Raw genomic sequence first — 25,386 nt, forward strand, 5'->3', positions numbered from 1 at the left:
TGAAAATGGTGTAACAGACAATCTGTCTCAAAACTTGCTCAGTGAAGAATTTGACAATAGCTGGGTGAAAGTAAAATGCAAGAGAGCAAAACTAATGGCAAGAAAAAGGGAAGAAAGGTTGCAATCAAATTCAGAACAAAGAAATGATCAGGGCAAAAGGCAGGAAAGATCAGTCAATGGTGTATTGTTGGAACCAGGTGTAACGTACATTGGCACAGCATTCAAGACATTTTATGGAAGTCGTAAGAGGAAAAACACAGTACAGAAAAAAGAGAATGATGAGAACCACAAAATGAAAAATGAAGAAAAACATGTTGGTGTCCAATCCTATGCAGAAACTCTATTGAGCATTTATGCTTGCAGTGTGAAATCTCCGCTTTCCATGAAATTTTGTAATGATGCCAGTAAGGAATTTGAGAAAATGCAAAATCGATCCTATGCTAATGTAACTACTAAGTTGTCTCCATTGTCGAAACCAGATTCTGCTAAGCACTCCAACCGAAGAACGTGTAATATTCTGGGAAAGATGAAGGATTTGAGACGGTACAGAGTTCATGCAGGAGGCAAACAAAGGAACAAGAAAGGTCAGTTTATCAAAGTGAAAAAAAGGGTAGATGATGTCGATTGCACTTTTTCAAAATCGTCAAAGAAGGAAGTAAAAGAGTTGAACACAGATATGATCCACAATGAAGTGACAAATTCTTCAGAGAAAGAAAAAGTTTCTAATCAATCAAACAATTCTGATAAATCGATCACAGTAGGCAAAGATAAAGGAGAATCAAGAGGCAGTAATGACGGTCATCCTCCAAACATGCCATTAAATGAGAATGGAACAGGTGAAATTAGAAAACAAAGTATCGGTAGTGCAGAAAACATGAATGTCACCAATGGAGTAAGGCAAGTCGATTTGCAGGATGATATTGAAGAGAATGAGGAAAGCGGTAGCGACATTGACATTGATACACCTATCAAACGTAATCGTAGGAATTACATCGATTCAGATTCAGACACCAGCATTGAAACTGTTGCAGTTATACCTTGTAGTTCAATTAAAAGTGAAGAGTCATGTCAGGGTATTGGTACACAGCATGTACTTGATGAAACGTGTCACATTGAAATTGTTCCAGATGCAAGACTGAACGAAAATACAAGCAATGCAATTTTGAATACGGGAGATGAGTGTATTGATTACTCTCATGTGCAAATTTCCTTGGAATCTGATATCAAAGCAGACATTGTTGAAGAAGAAAATGAAGTTGAAATCTGTTCGAATGAATCAGGAGACGAAGTAGAGTTTGTATCAGATCTTGGAATGTGCGATAGACCAGACAAGTCTTTCAAATTTGTACCCCTCGAGATGAATGAGAAACAAGCGATTTGTAAAAAAATGAATATTAATTGTGCACAGAAGAGCTGGCATGAAAGTTTTAATAAAGACGAGAATATTGGGATTCCTTCGTGCATAAAAATTATAATTAGAGATGGCAACTGTTTCTTTCGTGCAATTTCGTATGGAATTTCCGGTACTGAACGTCATCATGCGATTCTGCGGAGACTTACCGTTAATCATTTATTAGAAACTAACGATATGTTCAGGAATACATTGAGAAGTGAGTTCAGAAGTGTCAGAGAATATGTTGTTGAAAAGAGAATATCGGAAGATGGAACTTGGGCTACGGACACGGAGATGAGTGCATTGGCCAACTTAATTGATACTGATATCTATTCTTATAATGACCAAGTACCGTGTTGGCAGTTGTACTCTGCTAAGAAACCTGGCAGCATAAATGTTATTACAACTGAGAGAGGCATTTTTCTACAATACACAGATAATAATCATTTCAATGTAGTTGAATCTGTTAAGAGTCTTGGTAGTGATTCATCAAAGACCACAAAAACAAAACAAGATGTGAGTACAGCAGTAGATACACGAGTCAAACCAGTTGCACAGGGAAGATTCAATCAAGGTCATGAAAGATTTGGTTGTTCATCTGGAAAGCAATGTGTTGCTAATTCATTATCAGCTCTGTTGTACAGCAAAGTGAAAAATGCGGCTGATTGGAATAATGATGATTTGGATAGGATTTTGATCAACGGGGATGAATTGTATCGTAACATAAGGCAGTTTGTTTCACGCCAAGACGAATATTTATTGATTTCTGATCTACCAAAACTCTTGGAAGCCTATGATGAATTGTTCGAGATTGAATATCGTGAATCGATTCCTGGTTTGCTAGAAGGAGATGAATCAACTTTGGTGGACTCAATTTCATTGCCACTGAAACAAGCACTAGAGCAAGAGTTATGCAGTGATGTCAATGCTAGCTTTGTAACATTTTCTGGGAACACTTTTGTTGTCATATCTGCATTTGAATCTTTTTTTGTATTTGATTCTCATTCAAGAAACTCAAGAGGCTTACTCATAGAGGATGGCTTTAGTGTAGTACTAGAAAGTCCAAGCTGGCAAGGTGTTCACAAGCATTGTATGAGGTTGGCAAGGACTTTGGGTTGCTCTGAATATACGCAATATGAAATCACAGGTGTTATTGCAAGAACAATTTCCGGCAAGAATGAGACATTGAATGGTCGCTTTCAGTTACCTGGCATTTCATTGCCCCAAGATCCATTACCGAGTGACAATGCAATACACGTAGAGAATGATATCTGTGATAATGTTGGAACAATAGAACAAAGTGTTTTTTCTGACAAATTAATTGATGAAGACGAGTTATTAAGTCCAGTTGATGAAGTGGATAACATAATCTTTTGTGATGAAAGCAATATGATAAAAGAAGCTTCAGAATCGACAACATGGACTATGAAAAGCTCCCCTGCAGACAAAGACATTAGTATGGAAAGTACTGATGCTAATGATTTTAATCGGTGTGCCAATGAGCCACAGAATTTAGAAAAAAATGGAAGTTGTAATCTGACAAGAAAACGAAAACTGGATACTTTGGAGCAAGAAATAGAAGCTAACATAGATGTTTGCCAAGTAACAAAGAAATTTAGATCGCAGGACATAAACAGAGACAGTTCTGTCCTTAAAGATGGAAATTCTAAGAGAACGGAAAATATCAATGAAAGAAATATTACTCACATGAAAAGTGATAGAAGCAGTACGAAAATGCAGAAAAGACGTAAAAGAAGTTGTACACAAAGAATGAAATACAAAAAGGAGTTTATGAGAAAAATTCGTGGTAGGGTATATGAAAACAAAGTAGAGGCTTGTGTCAAAGATGCAAATACACCTAAGAAAGGACAAAAAGAGAGCAAAAAATCAAGATATCATGAAGATATTATCTGGAGAATGGAAAAAATTAGCAAGGTCAAAGGAAACTACAAATACACATCTGATTCTGATTTTAAGGTAAAACAATGTGCTACCATGAAAAATCTGTATCAATCTAATTTGAAATATAAAACACGTCGACTTAATGCAAATAAAACAAGATATATGACAGATAAAGACTTCCAACAAAAAGTGAAAGAGACTATGAAAACCAGATATCAGAATGAAGAAAATTACAAGCAGAAAAAGAAAAATACCATGAGACACATGATTAAAGAAAAGTATGCAAAAGATTTGAAGTTCAGATATAAACAAAAGAATATCATGAGAAATAGATACCAGAATGAAGAAATGTACAAACAAAAACAAAAGAATATCATTAGAAATAGATACCAGAATGAGGAAATCTACAAACAAAAACAAAAGAATATCATGAGACACATGCTTAAAGAAAAGTATGCAAAAGATGAGCAGTTCAGACAAAAACAAAAGAATATCATGAGACACATGCTTAAAGAAAAGTATGCAAAAGATGAGCAGTTCAGACAAAAACAAAAGAATACCATGAAACACATGCTTAAAGAAAAGTATGCAAAAGATGCGCAGTTCAGACAAAATAAAAGAAATACCATGAAATTCATGTCTTTAAGGAGATATAAAAATAGACAATATAGACAAAGGAAATTGGCAATGTCAAAAGAGAAATATAGAAAAATCAAAAAGTTTAGAGAAAGTGTAATAAAACGAAATACTAAAAGAACTATTGCTAAAAAGGAAAAATTGTGTAAATTTAACAATGTAATCAAAGAATTTAGAGAAATTGTATCTCATGGTCCAGAATATGTATGTGCTGTATGCTTTAAACTTCTTTTTGAAAATCAAGTCAAGAAATGTGTAATTGATGATTATAAGTTTCAGATCTGTATTAGTACAAAGTATTTGCATGTTTGTAATTCAGAATGTAGAGGAGATTGTCCAGTAAAAACCTCAGCTAGATCATCTTTATGGATATGCTTTACTTGCCATAGAAAGTTGAAATCTGACAGAGTACCTGCAGAAGCAAACCTAAATAACTTGCAATTACATGAAATTCCAAAAGAACTTGCGAACTTAAACACATTGGAACAGCATTTAATAGCACTAAATATTCCCTTCATGAAATTGATGGCATTGCCTAAAGGTGGTCAAAACGGAGTTCATGGTCCAGTCGTGTGTGTCCCTTCAAATTCTTATGAAACTGCAGATATTTTACCAAGAGCACAATCAGAAGATCAATTGATTCGTGTTAAACTGAAAAGAAAATTGTCTTACAAAGGTCATTACGAGTATAAATTTGTAAATAAAGAAAAACTGCTTTGTGCTTTGCATTATCTAAAACTAAATAACAAATATTATTCAAATATCACTGTGAATGAGGGATGGAAAAATTCAATGGAACGAAATGAAAATGATGATGAAACTGAAGAAGAACAGGAAAGCGAAATGAGTGCTCAGACTCAATTAAGAAATTATTGGAAAAATTATTGGAAAAAATGGAATGAAGATATTGACAGTATTTTGTCTAAGGACAAGAAAAATGATGAAAACTTCAGACAGAGTGCCAACGTGCCAAATACAAAATCAAACAAAAATGACATCAATGATGAAAAAAAAGACATCACTGACGAGGAAGACCGTTTCCATGGTTTGCATCTAGATTCATGTCTTCAACCAGTTGATATTGGACAGGAAATTCTTGATCAATATTTTGATGAAATAATATGCTGTGCCCCTTGTGAAGGAAAAAATCCTGTATCCGTTCTGCAAGATGAAACTAATGAAGCTAAATGTTTTCCTATATTGTTTCCCAAAGGTCAGCCGACGTACCATGATAAAAGGGAAGAGAGGATAACATTAGGACGTTATCTGCTGAACCGATTGATGCATGTTGACAACAGGTTTGCTCAAAATACAGATTTTATTTTTTATGCTCAGTATATCTATGAAATTCAACAAGTTTTGTCACAAGTGTCTATTGCATTGAGACAAAGTTGCAACAAAAAAGATGATTCCTCACCAATTACTGCCTCAGATTTGAGATGTCCTGAAAAAATTAAAAATGTTTTAAAATCAGACAAAGGATATAAATTTCTTAAGCAGATTCGAGGGACACCTCCTTACTGGCAGAAAACACAAAAAGATATTCTAGCAATGGTTCGACAGCTTGGAAAACCAACCTGGTTTGCTTCATTTTCTTGTGCTGATATGAGATGGCCAGAGATTATGAATACATTACTAAAACAGCAAGGAGATAGCAGAAAGTCAAGTACCTTAGATTGGGCACAAAAATGCAAGCTGATGAACTCAAATCCAGTAACATTAGCAAGGATGTTTGAGAAAAGATTTCATACTTTTCTTCATAAAGTCATTTTATCACCATCTGCTCCTATTGGGAACATCCAAGACTTTGCATACAGATATGAGTTTCAACAAAGAGGAAGTCCACATTGCCATATTTTGTTCTGGGTTGACGCCCCACAATTAGGAAAAGACAAAGATGAAGATGTTGTACAATTTATAGATAAGTATATTTCTTGTGTGACGCCTGATAAGGAAGACGATCCAGAATTGCATGAAATTGTTCGTTCTGTACAGCAACACAGTAAAACGCATTCTAAATCGTGCAGAAAAAAAGGAACGACTTGTAGATTTAATTTCCCGAGACCACCTTCAGAAGAGACGTTTATCATTAAAGTTAAAGATAGAAAAACAAACAAAAAGAAAAAGGGTGAAAATGGAGAAGATGATAGAAAAACAAACAAAAAGAAAAAGGATGAAAATAATGAAGATGCTGAGAAAAAGGCTACAGAAAATGCAAAAGAACTGTTGAATTCTGTTAAAAATGCCTTGTCGGATGGAACTGAATATAATAGTACTAAAGAACTTTTTGATAAACTTGAAATTACACAAAGCCAGTTTCAAGAGGCACATCACGAGATTGCATCACAGGAAAGTGTGGTAATCACAAGAAAGCCTGGCGATGTATGGATAAATCAGTATAACCCTAACTTATTGAGGTGTTGGAATGCTAACATGGACTTACAATATGTGACAAATGCCTATGCCTGTGTTATTTACATTGTGTCCTACATGTCAAAGGCAGAAAGAGAAATAGGAATGCTTTTAGAGCAAACAGTTTCTGAGATGAAAGATGGAAATAAAGATGCTAAAGAAAGTATGAAATCAGTCGGGCAAGTGTACATGCACAACCGCGAAGTATCGGCTCAAGAAAGTGTATTCCGTGTTTGCAGTCTAAGACTGAAAGAATGTTCTAGGAAAGTTGAATTTATATCTGTTGGTCCTGATCCCATAAGAATGAGTTTACCGTTAAATGTCATAAGAAACAGACCTGATTGTGATGATGATGAAGAAAATATTTGGTTTCCTAGCAAAATTGAGAGATACAAAGCTCGACCTAAAGATGCAATGTTCAAAAAGATGTGTCTTGCAACTTTTTGTTCTCAATATAGGATATTGACCGCTTGCCATATGAAAAGCAAAGTGCACAAAAACATCTTTAAACTCAGAAATAATTTGGGATACATTCAAAGACGAACTCGTTCCAAAGATGCAGTCGTAAGATATCCACGATTCTCGTCCACCAGATCACCTGAAACGTATTTCATGAGTATATTGCAACTTTTTTTGCCACATTATATCGATGAGCAGTTGAAGCCTCCTGGGTTCAAAAGTTATGAAGAGTTCTATGAGACAGGTTGTGTAAAATTATCTGGAAATGACTTGCAAAGGGTTAGCTCAGTTATCAGTAATAACATGAAAAAATTTGAAATCAATGCAGATTCTATCGAACTGGCACAAGAGCATTTAGATCGTTTTGGTGTACCAGAAGATGCATGGGGCCTATTATGTCCTGAAAGTGAAGTACAGAGACTTGAACATCCAAACGTGTATGTTGATGCCGAAGACCAGGATGAAGAACTTGCTATGCCTGATCTTAAAGAATCCAAAAATAAAGAAAACTTTGCAGTGGAAATTAGGACTCATAAAATTTCAAAAGAAGATAGGCATTGTATCATTAGGTCAATGAATGAGAAGCAGAAAATTGTGTTTTATAAGATACGGCAGTGGTGTCTCGATAAAATAAATGGAAAACAAGTTGAACCCTTTCATGTATTTATCACAGGTGGAGCTGGCACTGGAAAAAGCCATTTAGTCAAATGCATATACTATGAATCAACACGTATATTAGCCAGAATGATGCATAATCCTGATGATGTCTCAGTGTTGAAAATGGCTCCCACTGGAGTAGCAGCTTATAATATAGATGGTCATACTATTCACAGTATTTTGTCTATTCCACCTAATGCACAGATGCCTTACCAGCCATTAAGTGAAGAAAAAATAAGCATTCTTCGCAACAAGCTAATTCAGTTGCAAATTCTAATCATTGATGAAGTGTCCATGGTAAATCAAAAATTGATGTTTTATGTCCACAGTCGTCTACGGCAAATAAAACAATCACGAGATCAGACTGCTTTTGCTGGTGTTTCCGTTATTGCTGTTGGAGATATGTATCAATTACCTCCTGTCTTTGGAAGCCCTTTATATAAAGATACACTTGAAGGAGTGTTATGGAATGACAATTTTAAAAAAGTAGAACTTCAAGAAATTATGAGACAAAAAGACGATGCAAAATTTGCTCTTTTACTGAACAGATTAAGAGTAAAAAAACGAGATGATATTCTTTCTGATGAAGACCTGGCAGTGCTAAAATCCTGTGAAACTGGTGAAGAAAATGAAGACGCTCTTCATATTTATTCATGTAATAAGGAAGTAGATGAATGGAACAGGAAATTGTTGCATAAGAAATGTTCCAATGTGATATGCTTGAAAGCCGAAGACACAGAAAGAGACTCGAAGAAGGGAAGTACAGTTCGCGAAAAACCTGTCACACGTTGTAGAAGCCAATTACCCAGTTATTTATGGATTGCCATCGATGCAAGAGTCATGTTGGTCAAGAACATTGATGTTAGCAAAGGCCTTACAAATGGATGCTTTGGAAATGTTTGTGAAATAATTATGGACCAAACAAATTCTAAATATGTTTGCATCAGAGTAAAATTTGACAAGGAAAATGTTGGTATACATTCCATTGAAAAATGTAACGAATTTCTGGGTAAGAAGTATTCAAGGAGACAGTTTCCATTGAAACTTGCTTATGCATGTACAATACATAAAGTACAAGGTTTGACCTTAGACAAAGCTGTGGTATCATTGAAAAGGACATTTGAGTCTGGTCAAGCATATGTTGGGCTTAGTCGTGTTTCTTCATTATCTGGCCTTACTATAGAAAATTTTGAATCTAAAAGCATACATTGTAATCCTGAAATCAAAGAAAGATTGGATAACATGAAACCATTTATTGAAAATTTGGAAGCTGAAAAGAGTGATAGTGATAAGTTCACTTTAATTTTGCACAATATACAAGGATTAAGACAACATTTTTTAGATCTTCGTTCCCAACAACAATTTATGAATGCAAACATAATTTGTTTGACTGAGACATGGATTAATGATGACAACATTTTAAATATTTTTATGGATGGACATAAATTCTACCATCAGCCACGTAGTCTTTCATACAATGAATCTGGAAATTCAGGCAAATTTAAAGACCTAGCACACGGCGGCGTTGGAATGTATGTGAAGAAAATTGACACGAGCAGATTAAACATAAATGTGGATAATTTGGAGTTTATTGCAGTTCTTATTAGTAGATCTCCTTCTCTTGTTGTTTCAGTCGTATATCGACCTCCTTCTTATGATATTAATCATTTTTGTCAAAATTTGACTGATTTGATAAATGAACTGAATAAAAGATGCACAAGATGTATTATAACAGGTGATTTTAATGAAAATTTGATGAAAGGATCATCAAAGATACATCAGTTAATGTCTATGAATGGTTACAAACAGCATGTTATGAATCCTACAACAGAGAGTGGAACATTAATAGATCATGTTTACAGTAAGGGATTAGACTCATTAGAAGCTGAAGTCATTCCTGTGTATTATAGTTATCATGAAGCAATTCAAGTAATATTTTAGTTGACGTGAAATGAAATAAAAATACTCATGTACCCGTTTTCTATTGAATTTTGGAAGTGTTTACTTAAGATACATTATAGTAACATCCTAAATCAAGAAGCATTAATTTTGAGGCATGTAAAAAAAAATCATATTGAGTGTAATATGATTGTGAATGCAGTTTGTTAATGTATTAAAATATCTTGACTGTTATTTATCGTACGATACAGATGTCAAAAGGGAGGAGAATGTTTATCTGATATCTTAGAAAAGCAAGAAGGAAAGAATAAAGGGTAAGTGTAGATTTAATTTTGTATTGATCAAATAGTTATGATTGCAAAATGAAAAATTTAACATATTTTGATAAATGAAAGTCTGCATAGATTATGAATAAAGGCAATTTTCAAAAGAGCTCTGCATTTATGAATACATTAATTAAAAAAAAAGGATATTCAACCAAGTATATTTAAATCAAGTTCAAAACATTACATTTCATGTAAAGGACATTATGACAATGCCTCCACCCACCAAAGGTGCTGCCAGAGACATTATGTTTTCGGGTTGTCCGTCCGTCCGTCCCACTTTCGTTCTCGCGATAACTTAAAAACCAGTCAACTAATCAACTTCATACTCGGCTCGAGGACACCTATCTGGGTGACGATGAGCTGAGTAGTTTTTGGGTCCAAAGGTCAAAGGTCAAAGGTCATAGAATTCAATAAAATACATAAGAAATAGACCTTTCTCACAAAAAATCAAAAACCCTTTGACAGATCAATTTCAAACTTGGCTCATGTGTGCATATACAAGTGACAATGAGCTGATAAGTTTTGGGGTCTCAAGGTCAAAGGTCAAGGTCATAACATTCAATAAAATACATAAAAAATAGACTATTCTTGTAATAACTCTTAAACCTTTTGACAGATCAACTTTAAACTTGGCTCATGTGTACATATACAATAGACGATGAGCTGATTAAATTTTTTGAATGTCAAGGTCAAAGGTCAAGTTCATAAAATTCAATAAAATACATCAAAAATAGACCGATCTCATGATAACTCCAAAACCCTTTAACAGATCAACTTCAAAACTGGCTCATGTGTGCATATACAGCTGACAATGATCTGAGTAGATTTTGGGTCTCAAGGTGAAAGGTGAAGGTCATAAAATTCAATAAAATGCATAAGAAATAGATTGTTCTAATGATAACTTTTAAACCCTTTGAAGGATCAACTTCCAACTTCTTTCATGTGTGCATATACAAGTGACAGTGATCTGTTCAGATTTTTGGTCTCAAGGTCACAGGATTCAGTGAAGTTTATATGTTATCTGACTAGATTCTGCAGTCGCAAGATCAAAGGTCTACTATTTTATACTTTATGGAAAGAGAAACTAGGATATATATTTCTCGTCTGGCAGTGGCGGAGGCGTACATTTCGACCGTGCGCAGTCAAAGATTCGTCTGGTTTCAAAATGCAATTACTACTGCAAAGATATTTTATTTTACAATACATGGTGTCATAAGAAGCATCAGTTTATTATTGCAACAGCAATTATCAAAAAGAAATGAAACAGAATTTGAATCTAGTTTGGAAGTGAAAGAAATGAAAACTTTCTACTAAGAATGTGCTTTTATTTTCAATGAATACAGAAATCTTGTAATTTATAATGACTACATGGTATACATCGACTCAGAAAAAAGGTAGTCCAAGGGGGAGGGGGTTATGGGACAAAGATATATAAGTGTATTGTGTAATAGTTCTTAATTTTCTTTACATACCATTTGCAGTTTCTGTAATACACTGTGTAATAATGTTGTTCTCTCAATGTTACTATTAAGTACAGGTACCAACAAGAACCCAAACACCAACAATGTGATAACTCCTCTTGGGGATTACTGCCTGACTTGCGGTTATTAGACCGCTTTTCATCTAATGATTTGGGACCATGTAGGAGTGTGCATAGTGTACAAAGCCATTCATTTATGCAGTTTCACTCCATTGGTTTGTATTGATGAAATTTATATCCAATCCCAATCGGTGCCATACAAGCCTGGTGTCTGTAAATGCTCCTGTGAGTAATGTGCTGACCAGGTTTATCCCTGAAATTGTTAGTGAACGGAGCAGCTGGAGGATCCCAGCCCTTGGTGATAAATGCTGGGTATTGTGGTGAATAATAATGTTTAATATCATCAAAACACTTGTCTACAAACAGGAAAAACAATTTAGAAATTTGTTTTATTGACAAGATTTGATGATGATAACTTATGAAATTTAGATAATTGAAAATGTGTCACAGATATGTAATCCCCTCTCACCCATATTTAGTGTTTGTCGTCCAGTTAATCATTTGTCGTCCAGTTTATCATTACTCTAAACAAAAGACTTTAATGAAGAACACACCTTCAAGACAAGGATTGACTAACTCCTCACTACTTGCGCACTTATTTCAAAGAAAAACGTTTATCAACCATAATCTGTCAGTCTCATTGGCTACCAGACAAATCGCCTGCCCACAAATGCTACAGGTCCTTGAAATTGTCAAAGAAAAGACCACTTAGAGGACATTGGCTCGTCTAAAATGTAACTGGACTCTGTGATGGGTCACTTTCTATAAATTTGTTTATTATCATCTGAACAATTTCAGCTTTCTTATCATTGCAGAATTTTTGTTTATTTTGATTTTCAACAGTTTTTTTAAATTATAGTTCACAATCTGCTTCATATGTAAACCCCAACTGAGATGTGCAATACAAAAAGAAATCAAAAGTAAATCAATGATTCAAGACTTATAAAAGCCATGTCCACCCCAAGAACAAATGGATTTGGACGAAAAGGGAAAAATCAAACGAACATGCTTTATGCTGAAAATTTCATCAAAATTGAATGTTATTATAGTATTTGAAAAGAGGTCGGATTTTTCCTTTAAGATTTACTTACAAGAGTTGGACGAAGAGGGTGTAAAGTGTTTGTCTTATCACAACATTGAAATGTACATCTCAGAACAAATAGTTCCATTTTTGTAAAGTTATTATATTGAATATGGACTGTTATTAGAAATGAAAATTATATATAATTATTTAAATTGCTTGGGATAAAGTATACTTCCTTTTTTATGAAATTGTATTACGGAATGGTGTTATAACTTAGTAAAGAGGAAGGATCTTGTGAAAGTGATTATGTTACGCGGGAAGAAAACCCGCTTGGTCAGTAGAGATCGATTGATTTGAGGTCATTGGTCAAGCTACTCAGTGAGGAGAGCAATCAGTCAGAGAGTCCTGTAGGATCCAGATAATTTAGATCTCAATCCTGTCGAGGTATGTTGATTGATATGTGCTATTTTATAAGAGAAGGATATCTATGTTTTGGAATATATTATCTCTAAATCATGAACTAGAATTAGAGCATTGAATCGTAATTTTTCTGTTAGGTCAAGGATACCTACTACGTGGCATGTTACGTAACAATGAATGTGTGTATATATGTATCGGGTACCTATCGATTCAAGATGGTATCACTCTTTCCTTTTTGTCTTGGAATTGCCGAATTGGAGGACTATATTTATGTAGTTGTATTTCTTTAACGCTCGATAAATTATTTACCTGGTGTATTTAAATAGACGATGAGTAGAATTTATAAATCTGAATAATTCGTAAACCGGGAGATTTGGTAAATGGTAGCCTCAAGGTCAGGCAATGTCAAATCATTTCGTACTGATGGTTTCGATTAATTATCGATTTAACTTTAATCGATTAATATTTTCGCCAGTTCAGTTATATATTTTAGATTTTAAAATGATACGTGATCAATTGATATTATACAATCATATATATTAAGGATTGGTGTATCGTTTATTTATTTAGGAGTTCGAATGTTCATTGTTGATGGAACTAGCTGGATTGTGATGATTTCTGGGTTTTCTACGAAGGTACGAAAAGTTATGAATTTTCCTTGTAATTTAATGACTGTGTTGTTCGAAGTGATATCTTATAATATTAGGATAAGAATGATTGGTGAATTTGATTTTTTTCCTTCGAGCATTGAAGGCTTAAATGATAACTTTTTCATTAGATCACGGTGTTTGAATTAATAATTCTAATTTTTTGTCAATATGATGTTAAGAACATTTACAGTTAATCGATTGTAATTTCCCTGTAAGATGTATAGGAACCTAAAAGGTATTATGATATAGTTGAATAGTTACTCATGCAAATGTATGTTATTATTTATTTTAGATTGCAGTGTTGGGTACCGGAATCTGACCCTAGAAAGTGATTGTTTTGGTCCTTGGTATGGTTTTTAACCTGTATCTGCCCTAGTCGGGTGAGTCAAGATGGCCGTACTTAAAAGATTGATACGTGCAGCATTTTTTACCAAAATTAACGGTGTTTTGTGATCGATTACGAAAGTTTGAATTTGTTGACATATATAAAAGATTGATATATTTGGAAGAATGTTTCCAAAGTTTGCTATATAAATTGTGAATTCATATATTTTACAATGAAAGAAACTATTGCAAAAGAGGTCGATTTAAGCTTAGAAACATATAATATCTATGATAATTGTGACTATTTAATTATCGATAGTTGTATTAATAACTTGTTATAAATATTATTACTTTTCGCATATTATCGAGCGCAGACTAATATCTACTTATATGATTGCAAATCATTTAAAAAAAAAAAAACACACACATTGTAGTGGCCTGCTCAGTGATCGACAGGTGTATTCGTAATATTAAGAGTTTATATTCTGTCTTGACATGTAAATGCTTTATTCATGCTGTAATGATATTTTGAACATTATACTCATGTTCTTTATTGTTTCTCTCTTTTCTGCTTGCAGAGGTTTTTTCTTTTCCAATTTGTTATATACTGAACAACTGTTGTGCTCAAGTGGGAAATTAAATTCCGCTCACAACCTACAACTCTCGTCGTATCGTGTCTTGTGTTCTGGAGTGTCCTGACAACTTCCCCCAAAAATCCAGAATACTACATTATGTCAGTTCAAAGTTTTTCTGTATTCAGCAAAACAGTTGTATACACATCATGCTTTGTATGCAATTTAGAAAGTGATGACATCAAGTCACTATTTCTTTTGTATTTTTATTAAATAAAATATGAAATATTTCATTTTTTTCCTCCTTAGAAAACAAACCAAGTTTGATTCTATTCTCACATTCTTCATAAACCATTGATAAAACCTGTTGTGAAGAAATTAAGTGTATCTGTGTTATCATATTTTCAAAAACATGAAATTTGGTATGATTTATGTAATAAAATGCAAAAGAAGTAGTGAGTATGTGACATCATCAACTCATTGATTTGGACATGACCACGATTTGGTTATAACTGTTTTGTATAAGATAACCAATATTTTAAAATTACATTACTTTCTTATTTTCCATGCAATTTGTATTAAGTGTGTGACATAATGTTTCCTAGATTGTCCTCTTTTGGTTCAAATCAATTTTTGTTGGGGGTGGACTACTCCTTTAAGGAAAGTGTCTTAAATTGGTTACTTATGTTACATTTTTGTATTGTTTTATATTATCCATTTACTACTGTTTTATTTGTCACTGCACTTGAGTGTTTTGTGATTACCAATGTATTCAGATAATTGGAAATTCAGTTTTGCTGTTGTGATTCTTTTGTGAAATGGTGATTGAATGTAAAAAAGAAAATTTGCATCCATTTTAGATTTCAGTTCATATGTCTGCCTTTTGGAGAAACAGTTACCTGACTAGATTTCAAAGTGTGAAGATTGAAGGTCTATAGTGTTTTTTTGTTCATGGAAATAGAAAGTAAGAAATATTTTTCTGGTCGGGCAGTGGCGGAGGCATACATTTTGACCGTGCACAGTCGAGATTTATCTAGTTTTCAATGAGAATTGTGGCAACATCATTTTAATCACCAAAAAACATAGATTGTTTTGACTGAGTAAAAGTAGAAATAATGACACATTTATGAATTTTGGGAGAAAAGTTTATTTGATTTGTTTTGATCATTACAGCATTTTAAAGCCTGACAGTCATTTACATAATATTGCATAACTTGAGAACCACATATATGAATTTGATATGGAACAATGTGCAAAGCTTGTATGTAAATTGTGTTGAACCACTGTGTTGATGAGTTCTCAACATTGTCAGTTTTCACAGTTGATTTAACACCACAAAAAATTAAGCCAGTTATATTTAAAGAGATCTTCATTACCAATTGACCTGCGTGAATGGTAAAACATCCCACTATTCATAAAGGAAAGTTATTATTTTAGTTTCTCTTTATACATCAGTAACTGACATTGTCTAAAGCAAGCTAAAGAATTTTTATTCCTCTGCTCATCAAAAGTGGTTGCCGGTGGCATTATGTTTTGGATTATCCGTCTGTTCGTCCATCCGTTCATCTGTCTGTTCATTCCATTTTTGTTCTCGCAGTAACTCAAAAACCATTTCACAGATCAACTTCAACTTGGACCATATATGCATTAGGTGCTCAAAATGATTTCACACATGCGTATGCATGTATGTATCGTTAGAAAAAAATTAATATTCATATTCTGTTGGTACATGATCTCATTATTTAGGGTTAACAGATCAAGGTCAAGGTCAGAAAGTTCAAGCAAGTACATAATAAATACTCTGTTCTTGCTACAACTCAAAAACAGTTTCATGGATTCACTTGAAACTTGAATCCTGTATGGAATGGCGGTGAAGAAGATCTCATCAGTTTAAAGGTCATGAGGTCAGAGGTCAAGTTCACAAAATTAAAAAAAAATAGATAAAAATACTCATTTTTACTTTTACAATTTTGTAGATCATCTTGTAACTTTGATTGTGTATGCATCTGTAATGAATTTTTGCTTTTCGCTTAATGGACTTTTTGCAAAAAATATCAAACAACAAAAATGGTCTACTCCACCAGGCCCCCCCCCCCCCCTCTTCCCAGTGAATTGTTAAACTAAGCATCACTTTTCTGTTTAGATGCAGTATTTTGCAATAATACATTATATGAATGAAACTTTATGTATGTAGTCTGTGTATGTATTTAGGATCCCTATGATATTGGAATAACAATGTAAGCCCAAGCCTTCAGGGCTTTGGGTAACAGTTAAAATGCTGTGAACCTTTTAATTTGATTATTATGAATTATTTGTTGATCATTGTTATTGTATTTATATTTTCTTTTTTATGTTCAGAAATCTGTCATTATCTTTTATGGCTTTTGATTGTACAAATAAAGATAGAAAATAAAAATACTAAAGAGTATTTTCTTTTAGTGTGATGCAGTAAATTCAATTTTTCCTTAAATTTTGAAATTATTTCCTCTTATCATTGTACTTAAAGTAATAACCACACCATAAGCCTGAAAAAAAAAAAAAACAGTGAAAGAGATTAGGTAATAATAGCAAAGAAGGTCATGGTGGTTTAATGGTGAATGATGATTATGGTAGTGGTAATGATAATGGCGATGTTGATGATCATAATTTACAAGTCTGGTGTCTGTAAATGCTATAGCCCCTGTGAGTAATGTGCTGACCATGTTTATCCCTGAAATTGTTAGTGAACGGAGCAGCTGGAGGATACCAGCCCTTGGTGATAAATGCTGGGTATTGTAATGAATAATAATGTTTAATATCATCAAAACACTTGTCTACAAACAGGAAAAACAATTTAGAAATTTTATTTGATTAAAGACAATATGATGATGAATATGTTGATAATCATGGCAATAATGAAAAAAAAAGGGATTGTGATGATGATAACAATACATTAGATATGCTGAAACAGGAAAGTCAACCATGATCTATCATTTCTATTTTCCTCTTTTATTTGTTTCTTTTCTCTCTTTTTCAACGGACTTCATTGGTGGTTGGTAGGAGGTTTTTGCCCCAAACATTTGATAATGGCAAATATATCATAAAATGATACGGCGATGAAAATTTTCGAGAAGAAATTGATAGTGATTATGTTACGAATGAAAGTAATCAACAAATCGGAATAAACTAAGATCAATGCAGCTTGTGACCATGATAAAATAGAGAATGATGGTGATGATGGTAATGTTAAAAAACGATGAGAAAGAGAGAAAGAAAATCTTTCCTCTTTTTTTAACCTCTCTCTCTCTGTCTCTCTCGTATTGGTTTTCTTTCTTTTCTTTTTCTTTTTTATCTTCTTTTTTTTTTTTAAGCATACATGAATAGTCATTAAAAACGTCATCATAATTGATGTCATCATCATCATGATCATCAATATGTTCGTGACCATTAAATATGTACCAGAGATGAGCAATATAACAATAATGATCATGAATATCATCATTATCATCATGGTCATCAACAGCATTATCATGATCATTATCATTATCCTTTTCCTAAAAGAAAAGAGCATAGGAAATGGAAATAATCTGTGATAATGATAATCATGATTATAATAGTGAAGTATTAAATGAAGTAATAAAATTTGGTTGATGTTTGAATTGATAATAATTAAGATGATAATGGTGATGATAATGATAATGTTGATGATGATGATGGTGATAGTGATGATGATCATGATCATTATCATGATCCTTTTGCTAAAAAAAAGTGCATAGGAAATGGAAATAATCTGTGATAATGATAATCATGATTATAATAGTGAAGTATTAAATGAAGTAATAAAATTCAGTTGATGTTTGAATTGATAATTAAGAAGATAATGGTGATGATAATGATAATGATGGTGATGATGATGGTGATAGTGATGATGATGATAATGATTATGATGATGATAATGATTATGATGATAATGATTATGATGATGATAATGATAATTTAGAAATTTTATTTTATTGACAACTTTGATCATGAGAACTAAATAAGCACTCTTGAAATTTAAATAATTGAACATGTGTCAAAGCTATGTAAAGCTCCCTCCCCAATTTAGTCTTTGATGTCAAGTTTATCATCACTCTAAACAAAAGACTTCCAAGAATTGAGTGACTCCTCACCACTCGTGCACTTATTTGAAAGAGAAAGGTTTATGAACCATTGCCTGTCAGTCTCATTGTCTACCACGCAAATCCCTGCCCATGAATGCTTCAGACCCTTTAATTTGTTGACTGTGAATCAGTACCTTTGTCAGAGAAGAGACCACCTGGAGGACATTAGCACCCGTAAATAATGTAATTAAAGTCTGTCCTGGGTCACTTTGAATAAAGTTGTTTATTATCATCCGAACAATTTTATTGTTATCATGGCAAATCATTTGAATAATAGAAAAAATATGGAAAAAATCCAAGGATAATTTTATTAAAAAAAAAAGTGGGGAAGGTCGAGACTTAATACAATGAGGACAAAATGATGTCAAAAATGGGAAAAATGAAGTACTTGTCCTTTAACGCACCTCTTTTACGTTTCCTTTTTCCCCGCTTTTATTGGGGGGGGGGGGGCGGAGGAGTACTTTCTTTTTTTATCACTAAAGTGTAAAGGCGGTGCTCCCTTGCCTTTAATCACTTATAATGATGATCATGATAATGACAGCGATGACAATTATTTTAGACCATGTACCTGATCCTCTGTTCCCCTTTCCCCCTTTTTTTCCTTTCTTTTCCAAAAAAAATCTACTGTTGTTTTACAACTGATGAAACAACATAAAGTATGAATTTTTCTTTAAAAAGCAACGAACAATTCCATTGTGATTAGTGGTATACCGCCATCTTGAGACGTCATCACCACTTATATCAGAAGTTAATTGCATGGGCGTTGTGACGTGCGCCTGTAATCTAAGCTACATTGAGGAAGTTATAAATTGCTGCAGATGTTCGAGGTTCGGGCCCTAGTCACGTCTATCGGACGTTGACGTTAAAGGTCGGTCTCGGGCGTAAATAATCATATCTGATTGATACACGTCTGTATAAACTTAATTACACACGCACACACATAATGATAAGCTGGAATGTTGAGATATTTGTGCTACCTTGATAAACATACTTGGAAAATGAGAACCATATTAAAGACAATTATGATGATGAATATGTTGATAATCATGGCAATAATGAAAAAAGGGATTGTGATGATGATAAAAATACAGAAGATATGCTGAAAGAGGAAAGTCGACCATGATCTATCATTTCTATTTTCCTCTTTTATTTGTTTCTTTTCTCTCTTTTTCAACGGACTTCATTGGTGGTTGGTAGGAGGCTTTTGCCCCAAACCTTTGATGATGGCAAAAATATCATAAAATGATACGGCGATGATAATTTTCGGGAAAAAATTGATAGTGACAGATCAGAATAAACTAAGATTAATGATAAATACAACGCAGCTTGTGACCATGATAAAATTGGTAATGATGGTGATGATGGTAATGTTAAAAACAAAGAGAAACAGAGAAAGAAAAATCTTTCCTCTTTTAACCTCTCTCTCTCTCTCTGTCTGTCTGTCTCTCTTTCTCTCTCTCTGTCTCTCTGTCTCTCTCCCTCTCTCTCTCTCTGTAATATGTTTATTATGATGATCATGATCATTAATATGCTCATGACCATTTGATATTACCAGAGATAAGCAACATAACGATCATCATTATGATCATACATAACATCATTATTATCAGCATGGTCATCAACAGCATCATCAGGATCACTATCATAATCCATGTGATTAAAATGAACATAGGAAATGAACATAATCAAGAAAGATGGTGGTATAGGCATTAGATACGTAAAAAAGGCTTGATACTGAGAAATTATATGAAAAACATGGAAAATGACCTTTAAAATGGTTATTTATTGCAATATGTGTACCTATATACATTCCAATGGACATAAGAAATAAGGTGAAAAAAAGAATAACAAAGAAAAAAAAAGTTGCAGGAGTCGGACTCGAACCCCTGCCTGCATGATGGAATGAGAAGTAAGTCTGACGCCTAACCGATTGAGCTAGAATATTTCCCATAGACTTAACACGTAAGCAAAACACCAGAATCTCAAATCCAATCTTGCAAGTGAATTACGGGCATGATCCCGACATCTGATCGGAAAATGAAGGAAACGCAACCGAAAGCTTAGAATCTCAGCTACAACATACTAAAAGCTCAGGGATAACTAGCAACAAAAATTGGAGATATGGCTTACGAAATAGAAGAATGTAGAATCTAGTTTTGAGAAAAAGTCATGTCCCATAGAGATTACACGCAAAATGAGTAAAAATGACATGCCATTATTATTTGCAATTTTTGAGGATGATCTGTTTATCAAAATGAAAAATAAAGGCAATAACTCAGAAAGAGTAAGAACTAAGCTACAACATATCAAAAATTGGGTGAAAATTGACCAATATTCACGGAGTTAGAGCAAGATTTGCATAATTATAATGACGTCATAATAGGCAAAATGGATTTTTTGACTTCCGACGCCATTTTGATGACGTCATAATATACTTGAGGGTCAAATGAGACATGAAATTATATCTCTAGTTCATACTCTATCAAAATATGAAAAAAAAATTGGGGGTCCCCACGCGTTCTGAAGAGCTACAGCGGATTTTCTATAGGCATGTTTTTGCCCATATATGGCCTATAGTGAGAGCTCGCGCGCACACGTGCTGCAAACTTTAACGGGTGTTAATTTCCTTATTAATGGTCGTAGAAGGTTGATCAAGGTATCAAATTGCTCAAAATTATATGATCAATGCAATGAAATAAAAAAAACGGTGTTTCTGAGTTGCATTCAAGGCGTTACGCGCGGAAACGCGCGCGCATACGTTTGCGCGCGCAATTTTTTGAAATGCTTAAAATGACCTAAAACGTACTCTGTTTTGGTCAAAAAGTGATTTTGAGCATTTTAAAATTTTGACGCGCGCGTACGCGCGCGTCGTGACCTTCAGGTGACCTTTGATGACATGACCTGATGACCCTTGATCTGAAGTTTATGTCATGTGAATTTGATTTATTTTTGATAATTGATAATGGAGATATGATTGATAATGTGATTTTACAAAATGGCGTCTAGATGACGTCATGATGACGTCATGACATTAAGATTCTTGCAGAATTGAGGTCTTATTGATGTTGATATGTGGTGATATTTTGATGATTATTGAATATGAACTTTCTGAGATTTGCTGTCCACAAGAAATGGAGGAAATAAAAATAATAAATAAAAATAAATAAATAAAGAAAGAAAATTCGGACAAACATAAGAGGTGATCTGTCATAGACAGACCACCTAACTAGATATTTAATTCGTCATTGGGACGAATTAGGTGGTCTGTCAGTCAACTTGTCAATCATAATCATGAATATTATCATAATTATCATGATGGTCATCAGTAGCATAATCATGTCATTATTATGATCCTTTTGCTAAAAAAGGAGCATAGAAAATGGAGATGATAATCGAGAATGATGCATGGGGTATGGCCTTAAAAAGAACATGGATTGCGGCCCTCTAGTGGTGAACAGGCAAGCTTGGTACAACAGTTTAGTCCAGAGATATTGGCCGATTTTAATTGTCCGCTTCTCAGATCCCCTACATTCACACGCCCACTGATTCGCATACTATACAGTCACAGTGGAAGACCGCTAATCGCGGGACTCCACTGATCTGTACGCTCGAAAAAAAAAAAAAAAAAAAAAAAAAAAAAAAAAAAAAAAAAACAGTGGAATATTATTCAATAATACAGTCTAGAAGTGGACACACAATATTTAAAGGGGAAGTCAAGGCTGAAAATAAGTTGATTGTAAAAGAATGTAGAAAAAATAACGAAAAATTTTGGTAATGGTTGCACGAAAATCCGTTGAATAATAGAAAAGTTATGAATATTTCAAGTTTTGATTTTGTGACGTCACATGCGAGCAACTCTTCTACATGTTATATGGTAAAAAATAAGTAACATGCCATTTTCTCAGAAAATTCAAATTATTTTTTGTGAGCATTTGATATATCATCAGAAATATAATTTCTTACTACTTTTTGAGGAGGAAATATATGTTTTTGTCATGGATCATGAAAAAAAAAATCGAATTTATAGATTATTTATTACATGACCTATGGAGGAACTGTTTGCATGTGATGTCACAATTCGGAAATGTGAAATATCCATAACTTAGGTATTATTTGACAGATTTTCGTCAAACTTTGACCAGTATTTTTGTCTTTTTTTTTTAACATTTTTTTTTTTAAATGAAGTCATTTTTAGCCTGGACTTCGTCTTTAAGCATTTGCAATATCGACGTATAAAGAACGTGGATTGTGGGCGTCTAATGGTGAACAGGTAAGCTTGCTAGAAAGTCGTAGGGTTTGGATGTAGACGGAAAACGGGTAATTTGAAATTTAATGTTGGGGCAAAAGTTGACAATGATCCCTTGATCAGATTTGTAAAAAAACATGAGCGCCCATAGAAAGAGAATATTGATCAGTCAATATATTTCTGGGGGGCGTTTCATGAAACATTTAGTCGGTGATTTTCACCGACTAATTTGCTTTCAGCCAATCAGATGCAAGGATTTCCAGTAGCTTATAACATTAGTCGGTGAACATGACTGACTAATTGTTTGATGAAATGCCCCACTGGTGTGGGAGTGGCGAAGGCACACATTTTGAGTGTGTTGTTTCGGAAGCAATTTTATATATACCTCTGAGAATATTGAACCTTTTAAGTGAATACTTGGTAAACTTTAAAACCACTAGCATCTCTTATTCTTTTTATCAGCCTGTAGTGAGACACATTTGTTAGGAAAGAGAAATGGACATTCAGAAGTTCTATGTTTAGGTCTTTCATTTTAATTCCGAAATATAATTTTTCATATGGACAATACGTATTTTCTATGTAGTGTACGGTTTCATTTTATTCTCTGTTATAAGTGGAGACTGATGCATTTTCGAAATTTGACCGTCCTTCATGTGTCCAAGAGGTCAGACAGTCTCCTTGAATATGAGTCGACTTTCTGGTCATAAATATGCCAAGAAATGAGAGAGCACATTTATCTGTGATTCACTGCACATTTCGTGAATTTGTCTGTATTCTCCTTAATCACTATGTTCCATCAGAAGAAAGTTGAAAACAACTTCTCTTTTCTTCGTCATTTCTTACAGTTGTTTGGGGTTTTTTTGTGACAATATATGAATTTTGGAATGTTATTTTCGTGAAACATTTTGTTTGTATGATTTCATGTGGAGGAAGTGTTCATCTTGAACATCTCAAGTATTTCTATTGCAATATTCATCTGTGGAGAACAATATTATCTCTTTTGTTGTCTTGATTATTGGTCAGCGAAAAATTAGAATGTGGCTTGTGCTTATAGCCAAGTTAGTTTTTGTGATATGTGTGGTGATTTTGTTTGGTTACTGGGAATATGGAATATTATTGGACACATTCATATTTGGAGGACTCTCTACAGGTTTTATTCATTTTACGTGTAAAGATGGTAAGTGCACCTTTTACCTTGTGCAATGTATGTTTGCATGTAAGTTTTGGAGATACGTTTGTGTTTGTATTAGTATGGTGGCATTTTGTAATGATTTGTTGAGAATGTAACGTCTTTTCCTGGTTGTCGATGTTATGCTTTAAATTTGTCATATGAAATGTAATGCCATATTGGATAAGAAAGAATTTTGTAAAAGAAAATTGTGATCGGATGAAGAAATTGTTGATGGTGTAAAGGTAATAATAATGAAGAGAAGATTTTATTGGGAATGTTAATGATAATTGTATTGAGTGGTTTTTATTTTGATAATGATGAAATGATGGTGAAAGTCATATGAGTGATAATAGTGATGATTTTATTGATATCATTATAGGTTGATGATAATGGTAATGTGTAGGTGAGTAGAGAAAATGGTGTTGAGGATTTTTTTTTTTTTTTTGTTTTTTTTGTAGGTTGATGTTTGTGAAATATATCGAAAGGGTTATCTTGTTGCTTGATTTGTCCATTTGTGTTGAGGTTTTTAAATCTTATTTGTGGAGGTGAAATGTTGGAAAGAAGGTAAAACTGATTCAGGTTTACCCTTTTTGTCTCTATAGGAAATAGATGTATAGAAGAAAAAAAAGGTTATTCCTTTTTTAAATCTGACAAGCAGCATAATAAAAAGGAAAAAATTATCAATTTTTTTGCAGGGGAGAGGGGTCAACTGGGCCTTGAACCTTCCCCCCCCCCTGTATGCACGGCTGTGTGCCCGTATACCTGTGGAGAAATTTCTTATTGGAAATCTTTTCGAAATGTGAAAAGCAAAGAACAGTCTTCCCCCCCCCTCCCATACCTTCCTTTGTTTCCATAGTGCATATAGCATTTTTGATTATTTTATGTAGAATAAAACAGCAATGTGGTTAAAATGCCTTGCTCAATGGCATAACTAAATACCGTGCTGGAGATGAGAATTTTGATCCTCACATTTCTGTAGGCCAGTTGGCCATGGCACCTTTACTAACAGTTGCAATTGTAATTAAGTGGCTTAGCATTACCTTGAGATTTTATAATGTCAGTGTCAAGCTGGGCAATTTGGTATGAATTTGTGTGATTTGTAATGTAAAGGGAGGATGTTCACAAAGATGATGGAAATATGGTGGTGGTGGTGATGGTGATGGAGTCATAATTGAAAGAAACACTTGATGTCTTTGTGGATGATCTTCTTGAATGCAACAATGAAATAATTAAAATTTATTTCATTATGATATGTTCAACATAGAAAATATTCTTCAAAAAAATATCGGATTTTATGCGTTAATGTGATGAAAGTGACTAATCGGAAGGGGGGGGGGGCAATTCACAGGTGAAAGTATGTTTTATTGGAATATTACAATGGAGAAAAGTGATATTGTAAATTGCTATTTGAAATGAAATGAAATTCGAAAAGTGTGAAAAAATAGATAGGCTTATATGTTTTGCCTTATGATACTTGCAAATATAACACTGGCCAATTTTACCTTCAGAATCATCTTGGTACATGTACAAAATAAACAGCTATAATTAGCATAAGATTTTTTTGTCACAGATAATTGAGTTGAGGTCATATAAACTAATTTTTGATAAAAGTT

The 25,386-nt window shown here is 33.6% G+C and overlaps 1 protein-coding gene across 3 annotated transcripts; it reads left to right on the forward strand.

Moving 5' to 3' along the window:
* The first annotated feature begins 6 nt into the window (after positions 1-6).
* On the forward strand, positions 7-16,642 carry LOC129283884 (uncharacterized). Of its 3 annotated transcripts, XM_064115506.1 has the most exons (7): positions 7-584; positions 5,145-5,229; positions 9,610-9,672; positions 11,222-11,379; positions 13,239-13,303; positions 13,611-13,698; positions 14,221-16,642. In XM_064115506.1, exons 1-6 carry the CDS (start codon positions 95-97, stop codon positions 13,635-13,637), a joined length of 888 nt encoding a protein of 295 aa, XP_063971576.1. In that variant the 5' UTR covers positions 7-94; the 3' UTR covers positions 13,638-13,698; positions 14,221-16,642. The 3 variants fall into 3 exon arrangements, 1 of the variants encoding a protein (XP_063971576.1); XR_010297764.1 differs by lacking the exon at positions 5,145-5,229 and having other exon boundaries at positions 17-584; positions 11,222-13,303; XR_010297763.1 differs by lacking the exon at positions 5,145-5,229 and having other exon boundaries at positions 11-584; positions 9,610-13,303.
* Positions 16,643-25,386: the final 8,744 nt, after the last annotated feature.

Source organism: Lytechinus pictus, unplaced genomic scaffold (genome assembly GCF_037042905.1).
Source record: "Lytechinus pictus isolate F3 Inbred unplaced genomic scaffold, Lp3.0 scaffold_142, whole genome shotgun sequence".
NCBI lineage: Eukaryota > Metazoa > Echinodermata > Echinoidea > Temnopleuroida > Toxopneustidae > Lytechinus > Lytechinus pictus.